This window comes from Neovison vison, chromosome 3, assembly GCF_020171115.1.
Source record: "Neovison vison isolate M4711 chromosome 3, ASM_NN_V1, whole genome shotgun sequence".
NCBI lineage: Eukaryota > Metazoa > Chordata > Mammalia > Carnivora > Mustelidae > Neogale > Neogale vison.
In genome coordinates, this window is record NC_058093.1 from 104,277,796 (window position 1) to 104,297,852 (window position 20,057).

Below are 20,057 nucleotides of genomic sequence, written 5' to 3' on the forward strand. Positions count from 1 at the left end.
GCATCCCGCTCCTGGCTCAGTGGGGAGCCTGCTTCTCCCTCTCTCTGCCTGCTGCTCCCCCTGCTTGTGCTCTCTGTCAAATAAATAAAATCTTAAAACAAACAAACAAAAAAAAAAAAAACGAAGGTACGGAGAAGTGAAATAACTTTTTCAAGATCATAAAGTTAGTGAATGGGTGGAGTTCCAGGAGTGTTCCTAATTCAGTGGTGAGCAAAGTGTGGTTGGGGAGCAGGGTAGGGAGGCTGTGCAGACTTCAGGGGATTGTTGGGAGGAGGTCTGCTGTAGAAGCAGGGAGGTGGGTCAGCTCATTCCCTACCCATAGGCCATGTGGTAAACAATTAGTAATATTTACCCGCTAAGTTTACCATGTGTGAGTGCTTGAATTAGAGAGGCAAGTCAGTGTCCCAAAGGACTGGTGACACCCAGTGAAATGGGGGGGGAATGCCCTTTGCCCAGGAGACTAGCTAACTATAATATCCTACTGGCAGCACAATCTGTCTGTCTTTCACCAACAACTAGAGTCAAGCTGTATATCTTGCCTCTTCTCCACAGACATGTAAAAATTTCATAAAGGAGCTTGCAGAGAATTTTAGCCTTAAAAATAAACACTCAAGCTGTGAAGTGTGTACCCCTGGGGATAAAAATATATTATATGTTTATAAAAAATAAAAACTTAAAAAAAAAATAAGCACTCAACAAAATAGATACCAACATTTGAGGAAAGCCTACAGAAAGAGAACCACTGAAGTCAGCAAATTTTACACTTATGGAAATGGGAAATATGTAAAATAGAAATAATGGAAATATTTATAAAATATTTATAAAAATGTATAAAAATAAGTAGTGTCATTCTTAGTTAATGTGGAGATGATGTGAATTTTTATATGGAAAGCACTTAGAACATGATTGAAGCATAGTAAATACTTGATAAATATTAATTTATCAGCAAACAAATGAAAAGGATTCTAATTTACATTGGCATGATTAGAGAGGGTCTTGTATCCATGCAAAAGGAACAATGAAGGATTTTGGAAATTAAAATATGATTGTCACAATAAAAAGCTCATTGGTTAGGTTAGGATAAATAGAGTTGCAGAAGACAGTGCTTCAACATTAATAGGAGCAACAAATAACTAAGACAAACAGAATATTTTAATAGTAAAACAGGTTTTATCAGGCAACCTCCTTATTTTTTTAAATACTACATTTTGGAAGATACAGAATTAACTTACAAGTGTGAGACATTTTGAAGATTTAACAATAGACTCTATGAAGGGAAAAGAATGAGCAGTTAATTTTGAGAAGACTAAACAGAACTCCAGGCCTAAATTGAAATTCCTTCAGAATTTGATAGAGTTGATGATAAAGTACTCATCCCTAACAACTATTTCTTCTTTTTATTTAGATATAATTAACATGTAACATTATATTAGTTTTAGGTGTAGAACATAATGATTCAATATTTGTATATATTATGAAGTGATCACCACAATAAGTATAGTTACCATTCACCCATGTAGTTATAATTTTTTTCCTTGCGATGAACTTTAAAGATCTGTTCTCTTAGCAACTTTCAAATGTACAGTATAACTATCATTAATGTAAAATTTGTACTGTATGACTCCCTTTACCATTTCACACACACCTACCCTGTGCACCACCTCTGGCAGCCACTTTTCTCTGTATATAGGAGTTCAGCATTTTGGTAGGGTTTTGGTTTTGGTTTTGGTTTTGGTTTTGGGTTTTTAAGTTCCACTTGTAAGTGAGATCATAATTGTATTTGTTTTTCCCTGTCTAATTTATTTAGCGTAATGCCCTCAAAAGTCCACAGAAGTTGTCACAAATGACAAGATCCCCTTCTTTTTTATGGTTCAGTAATATTCCTGTGTGTGTGCAAACATGTGCGTGCATGTGTAAATACACCCCATCTTTTTTATCCATTCATCAGTGGACATTTAGGTTGCTTCTGTATCTTGGCTATTGTAAAGTAACGCTTTAGTGTTTACAGGGATGCAGATATCTTCTAAATTAGTGTTTTTGCTTCTTTTGGATAAATACCAGAGTGGAATTGCTGGATCATATAGGAGTTGTTTTTAATTTTTTGAGGAACCTCCACAATGGCTGCAACAGTTTATATTCCCACTAACAGTGGAACAGTATTCCTTTTTCTCTACATCCTCACCAACACTTGTTCTTTCTTGTTTAAGGCTGATATTTTCTTACTGATTTTCTGTCTGGATGATTTGCTTATGGATGAAAGTGAGATAGTAAAGTCCTCTACTTTCAGGCGCCTGGGTGGCTCAGTTGGTTAGGTCATCTGTCTTCTGCTCAGGTCATGATCCAGGGTCCTGAGTCAAGTCCCAGATCTGTGCTCCCTGCTCAATGGGGAGCCAGCTTGTTGCTCTCCTCCCTGCTCCTGCTGTCACTATCTTGGTCTCTCTCAAATAAATAAATAAAATCTTAAAAAAAAAAAAAAGTCCACCACTATCATTGTATTGCTATCTATTTCTTCCTTTAAGTTAATACTTGCTTTATATGTTGATGTGCTCTGTTAGGTGCATAAATATTTACAAATTTTATTTCTTACTGAATTCACCCATTTATCTTTATATAATAACTTTGTCTCTTATTGTAGTCTTTGTGTTAAGGTCTGTTTTGTCTTATGTAAGTATAGCTACCAGGATTTCTTTAGGTTTCCATTTGTATGTGATGTGGTTTGAATGTGGGGTTTGGAGATTAAGGCCAAGGAAGAATTCTTAAGACATCACTGGTGCAAAAAGGTGGTTTTAGTAAAGCACAGGGACAGGGTCTGTGGGCAGAAATAACTGCTACCCTGGGATTGTAAGGAACAACTGATTATACAACTGATTATACTTTGGAATTGGGGGACAAAGGGAAGTTTCAAAAAGGAATTTCATAGACTAAAGAAGACTGACAGGATCCTGGAGGCCTAGTCAAGCTAAGATTGTTTTTCCATCTAGCAAAGCATTAACATTAAGACAGTTTGGAGTTTCCTGGAGGAATGTCATACTCTGCCTGCCTCAAGTATTTGTTAGTGAGCTGCAGGTTATAAGAAAATTTTAAAAAAAAAAATTTTTTTTTAAGATTTTATTTATTTATTTGACAGAGATCACAAGTAGGCAGAGAGGCAGGCAGAGAGAGATGAGGAAGCAGGCTCCCTGCTGAGCAGAGAGTGCAATGTGGGGCTTAATCCCAGGACCTTGGGATCATGACCTGAGCTGAAGGCAGAGGCTTTAACCCACTGAGCCACCCAGGCGCCCCAGAAAATTTAATTTTATATGCATTTCCTTCTGCCTTTTTCCCCCCACCTCACATGGAATATTATTTTCCATCTCATCACCTTCTCTCTGTATATCCTTAATATATGAAGTGAGTCTGTTGTGGGTAGCATATGGATAGATGTGTCTTATTTTCTTTGCAATTTGATGATTTTTTTTTTGGTAGTGATACATTTAGATTGCTTTCTCTTTACCATTTGTGTATTTACTGTAGGTTTTTGCTTATATTTTTAAGTCTCTTTTGTGTTGATAACATTTTAAGTTTCAACACATCTTAAACCTCTGCATTTTTACCCTCTCACCATCTTATGTTTTTGATGCCACAGTTTACATCTTTTTACTTTGTGCATCCATTAACAAGTTATTGTGGTTATAGTTATTTTTACTAGTTTTATCTTTTAACCTCCATACTGGCTTAATATGTAATTAATCCACCACCTTTATGACATTAGGTTATTTTGAATTTTACTGTGTATTTACTTTTACCAGTGAGATTTATACTTTTCTGGTTTTTTGTTACTAATTAGTGCCCTTTCATTTCTGTTTAAAGAAGTACTTTTATCATTAACCCATTGGTGATGAACTCCCTTACCTTTTGCTTGTCTGGAAAACTCTTGGTCACTCCTTCAGTTCTGAAGGGCAGTTCTGCCATACAGAGTATTCTTGGTTGTCAGGTTTTTTTGTTTTTGTTTTTGTTTTGTTTTTTTACCCCATTCAGCAATTTAAATATGCCATTGTCTTCTGGCCTGCAAAGTTTCAGCTGAAAAATGTGAGAGTCTACAGGATTTCCCTTTTACGTAGCAAGTTGTTTCCTTCTTGCTGCTTTTAAGATTCTCTCCTTGAAAAAAAAATGTGTCTTACAGTGGGTCTCATTGGGTTCCTCTTATTTGGAAACTTCTCAAAACCTCTCTGAGATTTTTGGATCTGGTTGTCAATTTCCTTGGTTGTCAATTTCCTTCCCCAGGTTAGGATAGCTTTCAGCCATTATTTCTGCAGTTTTTCGCTTATTTCTGTCTCTTTTCTACGCCTGGGAGCCCTATGATGTGAATACTGAACGGATAGATTTTATCGCATGAGTCCTTAAGCTGTCTGTCCTCATTTTCATTGTTTTTTTTTTTTTTCTTTTTGCTCTTCTTATCCTTGAGTTCTACTATCTTATCTTTGAATTCACTGATCTTTCCTCTGCTTCATTTAAGTCCGCTGTTGAACCCCTTTAATGTATGTTTCAGTTTATCTATTTGTGTTCTTCAGTTCTATGACTTCTTTTTGGTACTTTCTTATATTTTCTGTCTCTTTGTTGAAGTTCTCACTGTGTTCATAAATTGAAGTTCTCACTGTGTTCATAAAGCTTGGTGAGCAACTTTATTATTTTGAACTCTTTATCAGGTAAATCACTTATTTTATTTCATTAAGGTGTTTTTTTGATGCTTTCTCTTTTTCTTTTGTTTGAAAATATTCCTCTGATTTTTCATTTTGCTTTACTTTCCATGTTGCTATGCATTAAGTAAATCAGTCACCTCTGCCAGTCTCAAAGAAATGGCCTTGTATTGAACCTTATCATTCACCTCTGCCCTAGCTTGTGCCTGTTTTATTTTTAGTGAATCCCAGTAGTTAAAAGGTGTGCCAAGACCTGTCAGTGTCTCAAAGGGGAGCATCTCAGATTCAGGCTGATTGGGAAGCAGTACCCTTCACAGCAGCTTTTAAAGTAAGCAAATATACCTCTTTTAGGGGAATACTGGGAGGTGGGCTTTTCTGTCTGCTCCCTCCATTCGGAGCCCTGGGGTGATAGGCATTTAAGAACTGTTTTTTGGTTGCTTCTGTCCCCCTTTCACCTGTGAGCCCAAGCCCTTCTGGCCCTCAAAGCCAAACCATTGAAGGGTGTGTTCTCTGGCAGCAGACACAAGCTCCTTTCTTAGCAATGGCAACAACCTGGGTGGGGCAAGAGAGTACAAAGACGGTACCAACCATCTTCCTTCCCTGGAGAATGCTTAAGTAAGTTCTTATGTGTGCCAAACTGGAAGCCTTTCCCTAAGGCCAAATCTTCAACACAAGCAAATAGGCCTCATTTACATAAAACTGTTTCTCAGTTTACTGTAGTTTAGAAGTCTTAGGGTCACAGGCTCTAGTTGGCTATCAAAGCTGGAGGTTTTGGATGCTCATTTTTCAGGTGCAGGTCTTAAAAGTTGGGGTGTCAGATGTGTGGTTCAAACCCTTTGCTCTGCAGGGAGAAACATGGGATTGCGAGTTCCCTCCTGATTGTGGGTTACCATGCTGGGTGTGGGGTTTATGGTGAGATTGTGTCCTGGCCTGTCCTTAACACTTTGACGTGAGTTTTTTCTCTTTCACCCAGTAGGAGGAAGTCATTCATCTAGTTTTGTGGGGTTTTTTTCCCCAGAGGAAATAGTTCCATATTTAGCTTTTAGATTCAGTGTGGCCATGGGAGGAGGTGAATTTCGGATTCTCCTACATTGCTATCTTGAACCAGAATCTCCCTATTAGCTATTAATACTTGATAGTTACTTGATAATACTTGATAAAAAGTTAAATATAAAGTTAACATTTAAGCAAATAATACCAATCCTAGACATACATTGGAGAGAGTTGAGTGACATGTTCAGACAAAAGTTGCTCATGAATGTTCGTAGCAGTGTAATTCATGAGAGCCAAAAGATAGAAAAGCCTAAATGGCAGCTATAAAATGGAATGAGGTACTATTAAATGCCACAACATGGATGGTCCTTGAGAACATTACAATAAATGAAAGAAATGAGACACGAAAGACCACCTGTTATATGATTACCTTCATATGAAACATTCAAAATAATGAAATCCATAGAGACAGTAAGTAGATTAGTGTTGCTAGGGGCTTTGGTGGGTGCGGGGTTACTGAGACTGACTGCTAATAGATATGGGATTTCTTTTTTGGGGTGATGTAAGTATTCTGACATTTTACTGTTGATGGTTATACAACATAGTGAATGTACTCAAGTGCACTGAAGTATACATTTTAAGATGGTAAATTTTATATTATGTGAACTGTATCTAGTATATAATGCTATATAAAATAATGCTGGGTCTGTGGTCATTTACAGTTTATATTTTGATAAATATTGCCCAGTTGTCCTATAGTGAGATGGTATAACTTTTATTCTCATGAGCTTTGTATATATACCTGTTTCCACATTCTTGAAGCCATTGTGGTATGGCATTCAAAGTTGTAATCCTTGCCAGTGTCTTATTGCTGAAAAATGAAAACCTAATGTAGATTACTTCTGTATTTCTCTAATTATGGTCAAGATTGAATATTTTTTCTTAAATGTTACATATATTTCCTGTGAACTTTATATTCTTACCCATTATCTGTATTTCTATTAGTATTGGGTTTTTTCTCACTGATTTGTAGAACTTATGTGTATGTTGTCTGTTTTTCCACTTTCTTTTTTGACTTAATGATGTGTTTTTACTAGGAACGGTATTTTTACTGTCCAGTAGTGCTCTTTGTAGCATTATTCCATCTTCATGGTTTAAGCCAAGAAACTAAATCCTATCTCTTTGACATCATTGATGAGATCTGTTAAATTTCCCAGTACTTATTATTGTACTCCTTCTAAGCTTTCTTAGCTTAATACATCTATTTGTGTATGTAAATGTGTTTGTATCTCTGATACTGTTTTAGAATATTTTACAGGAGTACTAAATGTGGAAGACAGGCTTTGAATAGATAACTCAAGCCCAAATTTTGATTATAGACAAGCATTAAAATGAATATAATATATGAGTTTTTCTAGAAAACATGAAGAATAAAATCACTGTGATATAGATGGGTTGGGTAGATGGGTAGACATGCGGGGGAAACAAATGTGTTAAGTAGTGGTGAAAAACAGCTGATTATTGGGATAGAAGCAGACTCCCCCGTCCAACCCCCACCCCTGTATCAATTGCTGAGTCATTCAGCAGGCTTAGTCAGTCATTCATCAAAAAAAAAAAAAAAAAAATTTTTTTTTAAAGATTTTATTTATTTATTTGACAGAGAGACACAGTGAAAGAGGGGAACACAAGCAGGGGGAATGGGAGAGAGAGAAGCATGTTCCCCACCAAACAAGGAGCCTGACACAAGGCTCCATCCCAGGACCGTGGGATCATGACCCGAGCCGAAGGCAGACGCCCAACAACTGAGCCACCCAGGCACCCCATCAAATTTTTTTAATACAAATTATATGCCAAGACTTGTGCTGATGTGCTGATTGTCTGCTTTGAATGAATCAGATTTTATCCCTTACCTCATGGAGTTGATAATCTAATGAAGGAGATGGGCAATAAAAAGACAAAACAAACATTACGATTAAGAAAATGTTATAAAAGAAATTAATATCCCTTGCCTATTTATAGAAAATAACTAAAGAAGTCAGAGTTTTTTTGTTTTTTGTTTTTTTTTTAAGATTTTATTTATTTATTTGACAAAGAGAGAGACAGCAAGAAAGGAAACACAAGCAGGGGGAGTGGAAGAGGGAGAAGCAGGCTTCCTGCTGAGCAGGGAGCCTGACTCCGTGCTTGATCCCAGGACACTGGGATCATGACCTGAGCTGAAGGCAGACGCTTAACAACTGAGCTACCGAGGCGCCCTGGAAATAGGAGCTTTGTGATGTTCTTCTGGTAGGGAGATCAGTGACAGCCAGTGAAGGTCTATCTGAGGAGATAGCATTTAAGCTGAGACTTAAAGGAAGTCACCTATGAGAAATTTGGAGAAGGACATTCTGTGCATAATGAAGCCTTCATTTGAAGCCCTAGGATGGCATCTGTGAGAAACAGATGAGAAGCCATTACGGCTGGAGCTTTAGTAAGTTGAGGTAAGAAGTGATCATGTAAGCCCCTAGTAGGGACTTTGAACCTTGTCTTGAGAAATTATCAAGAGCTATTAAGCAAAGAAGTGACATGTTCCGAACGATTACTCTAGCTTTGCGATGGAGAATGAAGAAGAACATGGTAAGAAAACATCAGGGAGAGCAGTTAAGAGGCTATGGCCAGGGGCATCTTGGTGGCTCAGACAGTTAAGTTTCTGTTGGTTTTGGCTCAGGTTGTCATCTGGGGTCATGGGATCCAGCCCCTCGTTAGGCACTGCAGTCAGCTCCAAGTCTGCTTGGAGTCTCTCTCTCTCTCTTCCTCTGCTTCTCTCCGTAGTGTGCATGTGCACACACACTCTCTCTAAAATAAATAAATCTTAACAACACAACAACAACAAGAGGCTGTGGCTATCCCAGACATGAAGATAGTGGCAGAGTGGATGGAGAACTGTTAAATTCAAGGTATAGTTGGAAGGAAAAATCAGCTGGATTTGATGTGTTGGTTGTTGTGGATAGTGGAAAGGGAAGATTTATGGATTATTCTCAGCCATTTGTTATTAAAATCTTTGTACTCTGCATGGAATCAAGTATGGGTGATAGGAGTATGTTTTATACATAATAAGACATAAGTTGATACTTTTGTAGTACTTTGAAAATACTGCCACATCTAATACCCATTTTGGGCTCTTTAAAATTTTTTTTTTCTTTTTTTTACAAGTAGGCAGAGAGGCAGGCAGAGAGAGAGAGGAGGAAAGCGGGTTCCCTGCTGAGCAGAGAGCCCGATTCAGGGCTCGATCCCAGGACCCTGAGATTATGACCTGAGCCGAAGGCAGAGGCTTTAACCCACTGAGCCACCCAGGTGCCCCGGGGTTCTTTAATTTTTTTAACTGAAACATGTTCGCAGTTTGAATTTAGTTATACTTTTCCTAAAGTAGAGCTCAACTGGCATTAGAAGTATTGAGGCTACTTAAAATTCTCACACCTAAACAAACAAACACACCTGCAAACTAAACATTATCTCTTAGAAAATCAGTGTGAGTTTGTTGTTGTTGTTGGGCAAGGGGCGATAGTTTTATTTTTGAGGGAATAAGTAGAAGTTAGAAAGTTTTTCTTAAGAGTTGGGGTGCCTTGGTGGTTTAGTTGGTTGAATGTCTGACTCCTGCTTTCAGCTAGGTCTTAATCTCAGGGTTGTGAGTTCAAGCCCTGCACTGGGCTCTGTGCTGGGTGTGGAGTCTACTTTAGAAAAAAAAGAAAAGAAATTCTTTCTCAAGAATTTTCACTTGATCTTAGCCAAAAGGCCGAGAAGCGATCAAGAGTATATTTTCATGATGGGTAGTTAGATTTTGTCTGAAGGATAGTATAAGGTCAACTAGATTTTTATGAAAGATACCAAGAATTCTAAAAACTTGCCACACCATTATATAATACAGTTAAATTAACAGGATTCACTTCAGATTGCTATTATTAAGGATTTTTCTTTTTGGAATAGAGGTTACTATACACTGTATAATTTCATGGGAAATTCAAATAAAAATCTCAGAGCTACCACAAATATATTCAGTACTTTCTAGTGTTATTTTGCTATACTTGATATGAACATCTGTAAATTATTTTCTCCTAGAGTGTTTTCAAGATGCAGTTTTTACCATGGATCTTCAAATATTACAAATTTGCAATAATTGATATATTATTTCCTCAAGGGAAAAGAAATCAGTTTTATTTATTTATTTTTCAGCGGTGGCTGGATCCAAACAAACCAATAAGGAAGCAGCTAAAGAGTGAGCATACATATTTACTTGACATATTAAAAGTATACTTCCTAAAGGTAAAGGATTAATATAATCTGATTAATTAGAACTGCTTTTATTAATTCTAGGAGGATCTCCTTACAATTTGAACTTTAGAGTCAAATTTTTTGTAAGTGACCCCAACAAGTTACAAGAAGAATATACAAGGTGGGTTTATGGAGCATATTTTTCCTGAAAATATTGTCAGAGCTGTTATGAAATTTTGAAATTATTTAGGTAGAAATATTGTCATGGTGTGTAATTCTGATATTCCCAGTGATCACACAGAATGGATTATGGATCTTTCATGTTTCCTCCCCTCTTGGATGGGTGGGAGGGCTTTAGGAGATTGGAGGCCCAAGGCCACCCCATCCAGCCATGAGCAGCCTCCTGAACCATATGAAATTAGGTTTTTCTACTTGTAAAAAAAATGGTTAAGAAGTACTGCTGTAACTACTTGAGGTAATCAGATGATAATATAATTGTATCCAAGTGATGCTGCATAGTGAGAATTGTGTCTGCTTTTTTTTTTTTTCATGTAAAAGCATATTCTATATGTTTTTTATTTCTATTGAGGAGAACGTAGAATTTGGAAAAATATGTAACCATTATGTGCAAGAGTAATGGTCAACAGGTACCCTTTTTTTCCTCTGAAAATTGCATCTGTAGTTACCTTTTGCTAAGATTCAAAGTCTTTTATTTTTTTCCTCCACTCCTACAATTTTTCCTTAAAAGTATAATTAACATACATTGCTGTTAGTTTCAGGTGAGCAGGTACCTTTTTTAAGGGATGTTGGCAGGGATTGCACCAGTACACTTTTAAGTGCCCACTTTATTGTCCACTTTAAGTCTGCTGTTGACTCACAATCTGATTTTTCTTGTCACTTCCGCTTGACAAATTGTACATAAGAATGACTCAGATGAGCATTGTGAAAGTGTATGAATGTTAGGTGAGCTGTTTAAAGTAGAACTGGGAATAATTACAGTGTGGTATCTGTACCTGAATCTTGTGTATTGCTTGAAAGACAGGATTAGTAATTAGGGTTTTTTTTAATGACTAAATGAAACATTAGCATATAAGACCTTCCATAAAAGTCTCATATAAGAATATCGGTCAGTGATTATATTCAGAATTACTCTAAAAGGTAGGTGCTAAATTAGCAATCTGTACTTAAAGCTACCTGTAGATAGGCTGGGAGATGTTACCGTGATGGCCATTGTTTAGAATACTGTGGTGATGTGAAGCAACAGAAGAATAAATTAAAGATATTTAGCTGTATCTGGCAATCCTCAGGTGTTTATAAAATAGGGTTTTTAGTAGACCAGGTAAGAAAAGTTAGATTGACATTCTTGAGAGTCCTTTTCTGTGTGTTTGTTGAGGGCAGGTTGTTAACCTTTTTTATAACAGAATTTAGGAATGTAGGCCTTGGATTAGGCAGTCCTAACATTCAAAACTATTAATATTTCCAAGGTAATTTATCTTTATTATATGAATAATCTTCAGTTTAATATTATAGCTCTTAATCAGTCAAGTTTTGTTAATTAAAATAGCAAAATCTTTTATCTTAATAAATGATTCTTAGTATTATAAAACTTTCCCTAATTTTGACTTAACTTCAGAGAAACTACTCTGAATTAATGAAATTGTAGATTATAAAACATTTTTAATTACATTTTACTATTTCCTGGTAAATGTAATCTGAAATCAAGTAGCAAAGTATTCTATAATCAGTATTTTTGTAATCAGAATTTTAATGTATAAGAAATATTTGTTAATTAAAAGACCAATAATTTAAAATTGGATTTCTAATGTTTTTAATATTTATGAAAATTAAATTACGGTCATTTGCAGCCATATTCATAATTTATTTCACTCAAAATAATGTATTTGAATTTCTATAGAGCTTGAATGTATTGATTCTTTTATAACCTGTGTTTAAAACATAGTCAAGGAATAAATGTATCTCAATGATAATTAAGTCGTCATATCTTCCTGAAGTAGAAGAAGGGAAAGCTAAGTTTGGTAGTAATCAAGCAATTACTTTGTGCTCAGTCTGTTGTCTAGAACATTATCTTTGTTTTCACTCAAAATAATGTATTCTTTCGAAAGTCCTTTATGATAGAATGTCCTAGAGGCTTATAACTGTGGTATTTGGTAAAATGAGTTTTTATTATATTACCATTGAGTATATCAGTAGATCTCTACCCTCACTACAGCTTAGACTCACTTAGGGGAGCTTAAAAACATACCTGGTGCCTTGGTCATACCCCTGAGATATTCTGATTTAATTAGGTCTCAGAAGGAACCTGTGCATAGACATTATTACCAACTTCCCAGGTGATTCTGTTATGCAGGTTTAAGAAATACCCCTTTAAAATTTTAGTGCTTGATAGCCTTAATGCAGTGGTTATGATTAATAATATGACAACTTCAGCCGCATTTGCTAAATTTTAAGGACTAGTTTATTTATTTATTTATTTATTTTTAAAGATTTATTTTATTTATTTATTTGACAGACAGAGATCAGAAGTTGGCGAGAGGCAGGCAGAGAGAGAGGAGGAAGCAGGCTTCCCACAGAGCAGAGAGCCCGATGCGGGGCTCGATCCCAGCACCCTGGGATCATGACCCGAGCCGAAGGCAGCGGCTTAATCCACTGAGCCACCCAGGCGCCCCGTAAGGACTAGTTTAAAACCACAAAATAGGAAACATGCCACACCTCCTTACCTTGAGATCCCATTCTAGATAAGTCGTATGAAAGAGTGGACCTACAGAGCCTACAGGTCATTTGGTATTAGCAGGTGCTGGCATCCTTAGAATTGGAGTTTTCTCAGGAGTCATGACGCTACAGATGACATTTCTTTGGTACCTTTTTCGTGCTTAGGTATACTCAGTACATAAAAAGTGCTTATGGTATTATCTGGATTAGAAAAGTTGTATTATTTTCACAGATTAAACATATCATTTCTATATTTATCTCAGACATTTTTAATCTATCTTAAAAGTCTTGCCATTTGCAGTGACGTGGGTGGAACTAGAGGCTATTATGCTAAGCCAAATAAGTCCATCATAAAAGTTTTAATTGTCTTTAAAAATTGTGTTTTTATCACCTTATTTAGGACCTATCGGATACACATACTAGACAAGTGATATTCGTCGTTTTTTACAAATATAGAAAGAAGGTTCAGCCTTTAATTGATTTTCTAAAGAGCACTGGCTGGTTTAGCCAGGACTTGAATTCTGCTTTCCACTCAGCCCTTACTGGGTGGTATATAAATAAAATTCAGCAGGCATAGGTATTATGTATATAAGATTTACAATATTATGTTAAGAATATAGATGCCTGGGGCACCTGGGCGGCTCAGTGGGTTAAAGCCTCTGCCTTCGGCTCAGGTTGTGATCCCAGGGTCCTGGGATTGAGCCCCGCATCGGGTTCTCTGCTCAGCGGGGAGCCTGCTTCCCTTCCTCCCTCTCTCTCTCTCTCTCTCTCTCTCTGCCTACCTGTGATCTCTGTTTGTCTAATTTAAAAAAAAAAAGTTTATTAAAAAAAAACAGAATATAGATGCCTTTTCAATCTTAACTATAAGATTTGTTTCTACCAGGAACGTTTAACTTTTAATTATGAAACCAAGTAACCTAGGTAGAAATATATTTTCTTAAATTGAATACATAGTTAATATTTACAATATTACATATTAATTCTCACAGGGAATTATGTACTTCATTAATATGTGAAACCAAATATTTGTATCAACTTGTAAAAAAAATTTTAGGGAATATCTGATTCTCTGAAATCCTTAATTACATTTTTTTATAATTTAAATATTGTCATTATTGTCTTTAATAATTTTAATCAGCCAGAAATTGAAATTGTTAAACCTGATTTTTGATTCTTGGAGTATGTATACTTTTTTCAGTGGGATAAAATAAAGTCTTAAATTCCCCGTTTAAGCATTTTTTAAAGGCACAGAATTTGGTCTTATGACAATGTCACATAGCACAGATGACTTCTTGCAAGCATTGACATATCTCTGAGGGAATGACTTACTAGTGGGGACAGGAAGACCATACCATTTTATAAGCAATATCAGCATTCTTTTTAATAGAAATTTATATTTTTGTTGGTTTTACAGGACTTTAGGTACTTGGCAATTCTGATGGTAGGGAAGGGAGCTTAAGTTTTTTGTTTTGTTTTTATTCTGATCATAAAGAGCTTTCTTAAATCAAATGAAAATGGAATGGTGCTTTTCTACATTGAGCAGCTTCCGGCAGCATAATGATAAGATGACCATAGACCTGTCTTTGCACCTGGCATTCTGTCTCTGCAGAAAGGATGACTTTCTCCACTTGATCTCTAGTGCATTGCTACTCTCAGCTCTCCCATGTCTCGGACTCAAGTTTTCGATTGCCCAGTTCTAGTTTCTGCAAACACCAGTCTTCAGAGTATTCTCCCTAATCTTTCTCAGTCACATAACTCTTTAAAGATCTTGAGTTTTTATAATAGAAGCTAGTGGAAACAAGTTATTTGAAGTACAGAATTTCGTTTATCAAAGAATTTTAAAGATTAGGATTCATGAATTTATGAAAACTTATTTTAAAATATCTTTACATGTGCTAATATATAGATTATAAAAGCAAATATTTAAATATTTCAATTTTATTAGTTAATATAAGTATACAATTTTTAAACCCTAATTGTTGTGATTACAGTAAATGCTAAGTGCCATCTCTTGCTCTCTTTTTTTTAAGGTACCAGTATTTTTTGCAAATTAAACAAGACATTCTTACTGGAAGGTGGGCTATTTTTAAATTTTTAATAATGGACTTTGAAAGTACTTTTAATTGTTTATTACTTAAGTAACTCATGATCATTGCAAACAAAGTATTGAAAGATGGTTACATGCAGTATGAATTTTTTTCATCAGATAAGTTCATTAGTTAATAGTTAAAATGTAAGTCCTGGAACTTCATATGTGACAGTATATAAATTACAGTGCTTTTGAAATTATTGTGTTTAACCTTGGGTTATGTATTTTCTGTTTTGTTTTATTAGATTGCCCTGTCCTTATAATACTGCTGCCCTTTTGGCTTCATTTGCTGTTCAGTGTAAGTCTGAATCCTCTCTTGAGTCACGTAGCATGTGATTGCATGGTCTGTGTTGATAATACAGCGCCTTTAATACAAGAGTTCTTTAGACATAAGTTACTATACAAAAAAAAGTGATTGCAAAGGAAATATAATAGAAATTCAGCTAGTTAGCAGTTACTTAGATTTCTGGGAAAAAAGTACTTCTGATGTTGTTTGAAACCTAGAAGAATGTTAAGTGTGCTGTTATAACTTGATTACATGGTAGCTAGCAGTTAAACAAATATTTTACTTTCAGAAATAAAATGGAATTCACGACATTGCCGATTTGGCTATTAGAATTAGAAAATGTGTTTATTAAATTGTGACTACTTTCCTTCCATGTACTAGCTGAACTTGGAGACTACAATCAGTCAGAAAACTTGCCAGGCTACCTCTCAGATTATTCTTTCATTCCTGATCAACCTCAAGATTTTGAAAAAGAAATTGCAAAATTACATCAGCAACATACGTAAGGATTTGTTTATTATTCTGCTTATTTCATAAACTTCCCAAGGGCATCTTTTCTAGAGAAATGTTTCAAATTATTTCTAATGTGATTGTTATATTTAATTAATACAGAACAGTTTACTATTATTTAAAGTAGTAGGATTAATGTAAGGGAATGTGGGTTTTCTATACTAAAAAAAAATCATTGCTAATTTCATAGAATTATATGAGGCTTTCTTTCATTTCTAGTGAGAACCACAAAATTATGTAAACAGAAATTTGCTATTGGGGCGCCTGGGTGACTTGGTTGAACCTCTGACTCTCAATCTCAGCTCAGGTCTTGATCTCAGGGTTGTTAGTTCAGGCCCCATGTTGGGCTCCATGCTGACATGGAGCCTACTGAAAGAAAGAGGGGTGTGGGAAGGAGGGAAGGAAGGAGAGGGAGGGAGGGAAGGAAGGAAGTTAAGAAAAAAATTGCTATTATGTAAAGTTGACAGTTCTTTAAGTAGGAATTTTAGAATATTAGTATTATGTTCACAGATCAGTTGTTACAGATCAGTCTACTTAGTAATTCTTTCTTAGTTTTTAGCTATGTGAAAGGAAACATTTGTTGGGTAATGAGCCAAGAGGAAAAAAGTAACCTTATGTAATATTAAATTAATAATTAAAAGTCCTTTAATAAGTAGCATTTTTTCATTCATAACAATATTCAACTTTGATATTTTGTGATTCTTAATTTTCTGTGACATAATTTGTTTCAAGAAGAGATTTTTTGCATTGAATATAAAATAATATTGTTTATTGGTTTACTCTTGCTTTAACATGCAATTCAGAATGCTCAGTGGTGGGACTAAGGCAGTGTTGCTCATTGGCTAAAAAAAAGTTTGAACTAGAGAGCCAGACTGCCTAGTCTGAAATTCTGGTTAAGACAACTTAATTATCTTACAATCTTGGCCAAATTGGTTTATACCTCTGTTTCTGTATTTCGTTATATGTAAATTGGGGGTAATAAAAGTATCTGTCTCTGGAGTTAATGTAAGGATTAAGTGAGTTTATATATACAAAGTACTCAGAACAGTGCCCAGCACTTAGGTAAGCATTAAAGAAATATTAGTTCTTAATATTAAGGAAACTTAACTTTCATTTGGTAATGGCCCATATATCTAAAACAGGTTGGCAAACTTGCCCACTGCCTATTTTTGTATGGCCCATGAGCTAAGAATGATCTGTACACTGTAAATGTTTGAGAGAAATACAAAAAGAGGAATAACATTCTGTGGCCTGTGAAATTTTGAGAAATTCCAGTTTGGTGTCCATATATGAACACTTATCGGAGCATAGGTTCCCTTATTTGTCCTCCTATCTGTGACTGCTTTCATATAGTGGAGTTGAGTAGTTAAATAGCAAGACCGTGTGACCTGAAAGCCCAGAGTATTTACTGCTCAGCTCTTTTCAATAATAGTTTGCTGACCTTTAATCTAAAATAAGACTAAAAAGATGAGAATTTCGGTAGACTGCCCTAATGTTGGTGAGGGGTCTGTTTTTGGTCTAACAGTAAAAATGCCACTTAAAATAAAAGTTTTACACATAGTATATCCAAATCAAGCATTTAAAGATAAACCAAAATTTTTTTTAAATTTGCCAGTAATGGAAAAATCCCTTCTGTCAGGAAAAAGTTTGACAAAATATTGGTTATATATTATATTTCATTTAAAGAAGTGATTCCTCAGATCATTTAACAAAAAACAGAATCATCCAGTTTAACTGAGGAGTAGAGTGTGGGGTGGGGAGGTAGAGTATTTGTTTAACTTCATTGAATTTTACAGAAAATTGAGGTATATGTGCTTGTTTTAGGAATCCCATTTTTATGATCATGCATTGGCAGGCTGTTGGCTTCCTTTTCTGGTATCATTAGTGAGTAAAAGGTTGATATGTTTATAATTTTGTAATTTGTTGTTTAGGCTCTGCTGTAGTCTAATAATATCAGATAACAAAAATTGTTAGAAGCATATATAATATAGGAGTAAATCTATTTTGAAAGCCTTTGCTAGAGCAGTAGTTCTCAAACTTGTGTTCATAAGAATCACCTGGGACATTTCTTAAATATAAACAATTTGGACATTATCCCTTCTATATCAGATTGTATACAGCAGTACTTCTAAGCCTATCTGTGATGAAAGACTGATTTTTCCCCAATCTGTCATGGAATGAAACTTCTGAAAGATATAATAAAATTGAATTACTAGGAAAGTAGAATAGACAGAGACATAAAAAATTACAAGTCTTTGTTTTTCTTATTAGATTCGATAGACTTGAAATTACTCTGCCAGAATGCTATGAAATATAAAAGACTCTGACTCTCTCTGTTTCTATACTTGTTATGAATCAACACATGACTGGACACCATACTCTAAGAAGCACTGCTTTGGAAGTTATCTCAAAATTTGCATGTTTTAGCAGCAACTGTGATTTAAATGCAGATATAGTATATGGACCAAATTCTGAAATTTTTTTTTTTTTTTTTTCATCCAACAAGAAGCCATAACTTTATTAATGATAGAAACAGTACAAATTTCAAACCAAGCTGCAGTTATTCTTTTGAAACACCAAAAAAAGGTCCTCGTTTTCAGATGGTTACATTGTTAATTCCATAATAGCATTTACAATATCATTACTGTTGTTCTTCAGGGCTCGGACTGCCTTTGCTCTTGACACATTTGCTTGTGACATGACCAATTCTATGTCCTTAACCTCTACACCGGTTTCATCAACCTCTTCCTCTTCACTCTCCTCTTGTACAGTTGGAGTCTGTGTGTTTTCTTGAATGTTTGAGACCGCTTCACCTTGAACTTTGAATTTCTCAGCAGCTGCCAGTTGTGCTTGCTGAGATAAATCCTCGATCTTGGCTTCCCCAAAAACTATGTAGGTATCTGAAGCTGGGCTCTTGTAGACATCTGGTTTTGTGATGACAAAGAGGATATTCTTAGATTTCCTGATAGTGACTCTTGTAACTCCTGTAACCTGTCGAAGACCCAGTTTGGACATAGCCTTCCGTGCCTTCTTTTCACTCCGGCTCTGTTTTGCTTTACTGACTGGTTCTTCGTCAATTTCAGCGGCTGCTGCCAGCTGGGCTTGTTGTGTGGTTGCCTGTGTGGAATCCTGTTCCTCAAGCTCTGGTACTGATTCATCACTGTCAGATTCTGTTCCAGACCCTGTCTCAGCCTGGGGCTGTGGCAACTCCTGCTCTGTAGCAGGGACGGTTTCTGTGGCTTCACCAGGCATTTTGTGCGGGGGACGCGGAACCAAGATGGCGGCAGAAAGAGAGCGAGCGAGAGCCAAATTCTGAAATTTTTGAAAAACACTTCTTTTAAAAAGTCAGAGAGTAAATGACTTTATTAGCCATAAGAACAGCTAGGGATATTTATTTATTGATTTAATTTATTCATTTATTTATTTATCTATTTAAAAATATTTTTTAAAAGATTTTATTTATTTGACAGAGATCACAAGTAGGCAGTGAGGCAACCAGAGAGTGAAAGCAGGCTCCCTGCTGAGCAGAGAGCCTGATGTGGGGCTTGATCCCAGGACCCTGGGATCATGACCTGAGCTGAAGGCAGAGGCTTTAACCCATTCAGCCACCTAGGCGCCCCTATTTTAAAGATTTTATTTATTTATTCACCAGAGAAAAAGGGAGAGAGAGACAGCAAGCATAAGCAGGGGGAGCTTCAGGCAGAAGAGAAGCAGACTGCCCGCATAGCAAGAAGCCTGATGTGGGACTCAATCCCAGGACCCTGGGATGATAACCTGAGCTGAAGGCAGCCACTTAGCCAGCTGAGTCACCCAGGCGTCATCCAAAGTAGGGACTTTTAAAACCTCATCCTTTTTTTTTTTTTTTTTTAATATAGTTGCCAGTTATATTCATTTCAGGTGTATAACATAGTAATTCAGCAAGTCTGTCCCTTATGCTACATTCACAAATGTAACTACCATCTGTTACCATACAACGCTTTTGTAATACCATTGACCATATTCCCTATGCTGTGCCTCGCGCTTCCTCATGATTATTAACTCATTCTGGATCTGGAAGCCCGTATCTCCTGTTCCCTTTCACCCATTTTTGCCTATCCCCTTTGGCAACCATCAGTTTTTCTTAGTATTTCTGGGTCTGTTTCTGCTTTTTGTTTCTTAATTTTTTAGATTTCACATGTAAGTGAAATCATACGGTGTTTGTCTTTCTTAGTCTGACTTATTTCACTTAGTATAATATCCTCTAGGTCCATTTTGTCACAAATGGTAAGATCTAATTCTTTTTTATGGCTGAGTAATATGTATGTAAACCACATCATATCCATTCATCTGTCAGTGGATGCTGACTTGCTTCCATATCTTGGCTAATACCCTTTAGTGGAATTACTAGATCATTTGGTATTTTTAATTTTTTGAGGAACCGCCATACTGTTTTCCACAGTGGCTACACTGGTCTGCATTCCCACCAACAGTGCACAAGGGTACCTTTTGCTCTACATCCCCTGGTGCGTTCTGGAAAATAAAATATTCT

At 36.0% G+C, this 20,057-nt stretch overlaps 2 protein-coding genes across 4 annotated transcripts in view; one reads left to right on the top strand and one right to left on the bottom strand.

Moving 5' to 3' along the window:
- PTPN4 (protein tyrosine phosphatase non-receptor type 4) overlaps positions 1-20,057 on the top strand; it is a 209,411-nt gene that overhangs the window by 98,142 nt on the left and 91,212 nt on the right. For all 3 annotated transcript variants that reach the window (XM_044242627.1, XM_044242626.1, XM_044242628.1), the window contains 5 exons: positions 9,876-9,918; positions 10,017-10,095; positions 14,675-14,719; positions 14,979-15,031; positions 15,401-15,521. In XM_044242627.1, coding sequence (XP_044098562.1) covers positions 9,876-9,918; positions 10,017-10,095; positions 14,675-14,719; positions 14,979-15,031; positions 15,401-15,521 — 341 coding nt within the window. The remainder of the gene's footprint in view (positions 1-9,875; positions 9,919-10,016; positions 10,096-14,674; positions 14,720-14,978; positions 15,032-15,400; positions 15,522-20,057) is intronic.
- On the bottom strand, positions 18,007-18,829 carry LOC122902737 (nascent polypeptide-associated complex subunit alpha). The gene has a single exon (XM_044242629.1). The coding sequence runs from the start codon at positions 18,779-18,781 to the stop codon at positions 18,134-18,136; it is 648 nt and encodes a 215-aa protein (XP_044098564.1). The 5' UTR covers positions 18,782-18,829; the 3' UTR covers positions 18,007-18,133.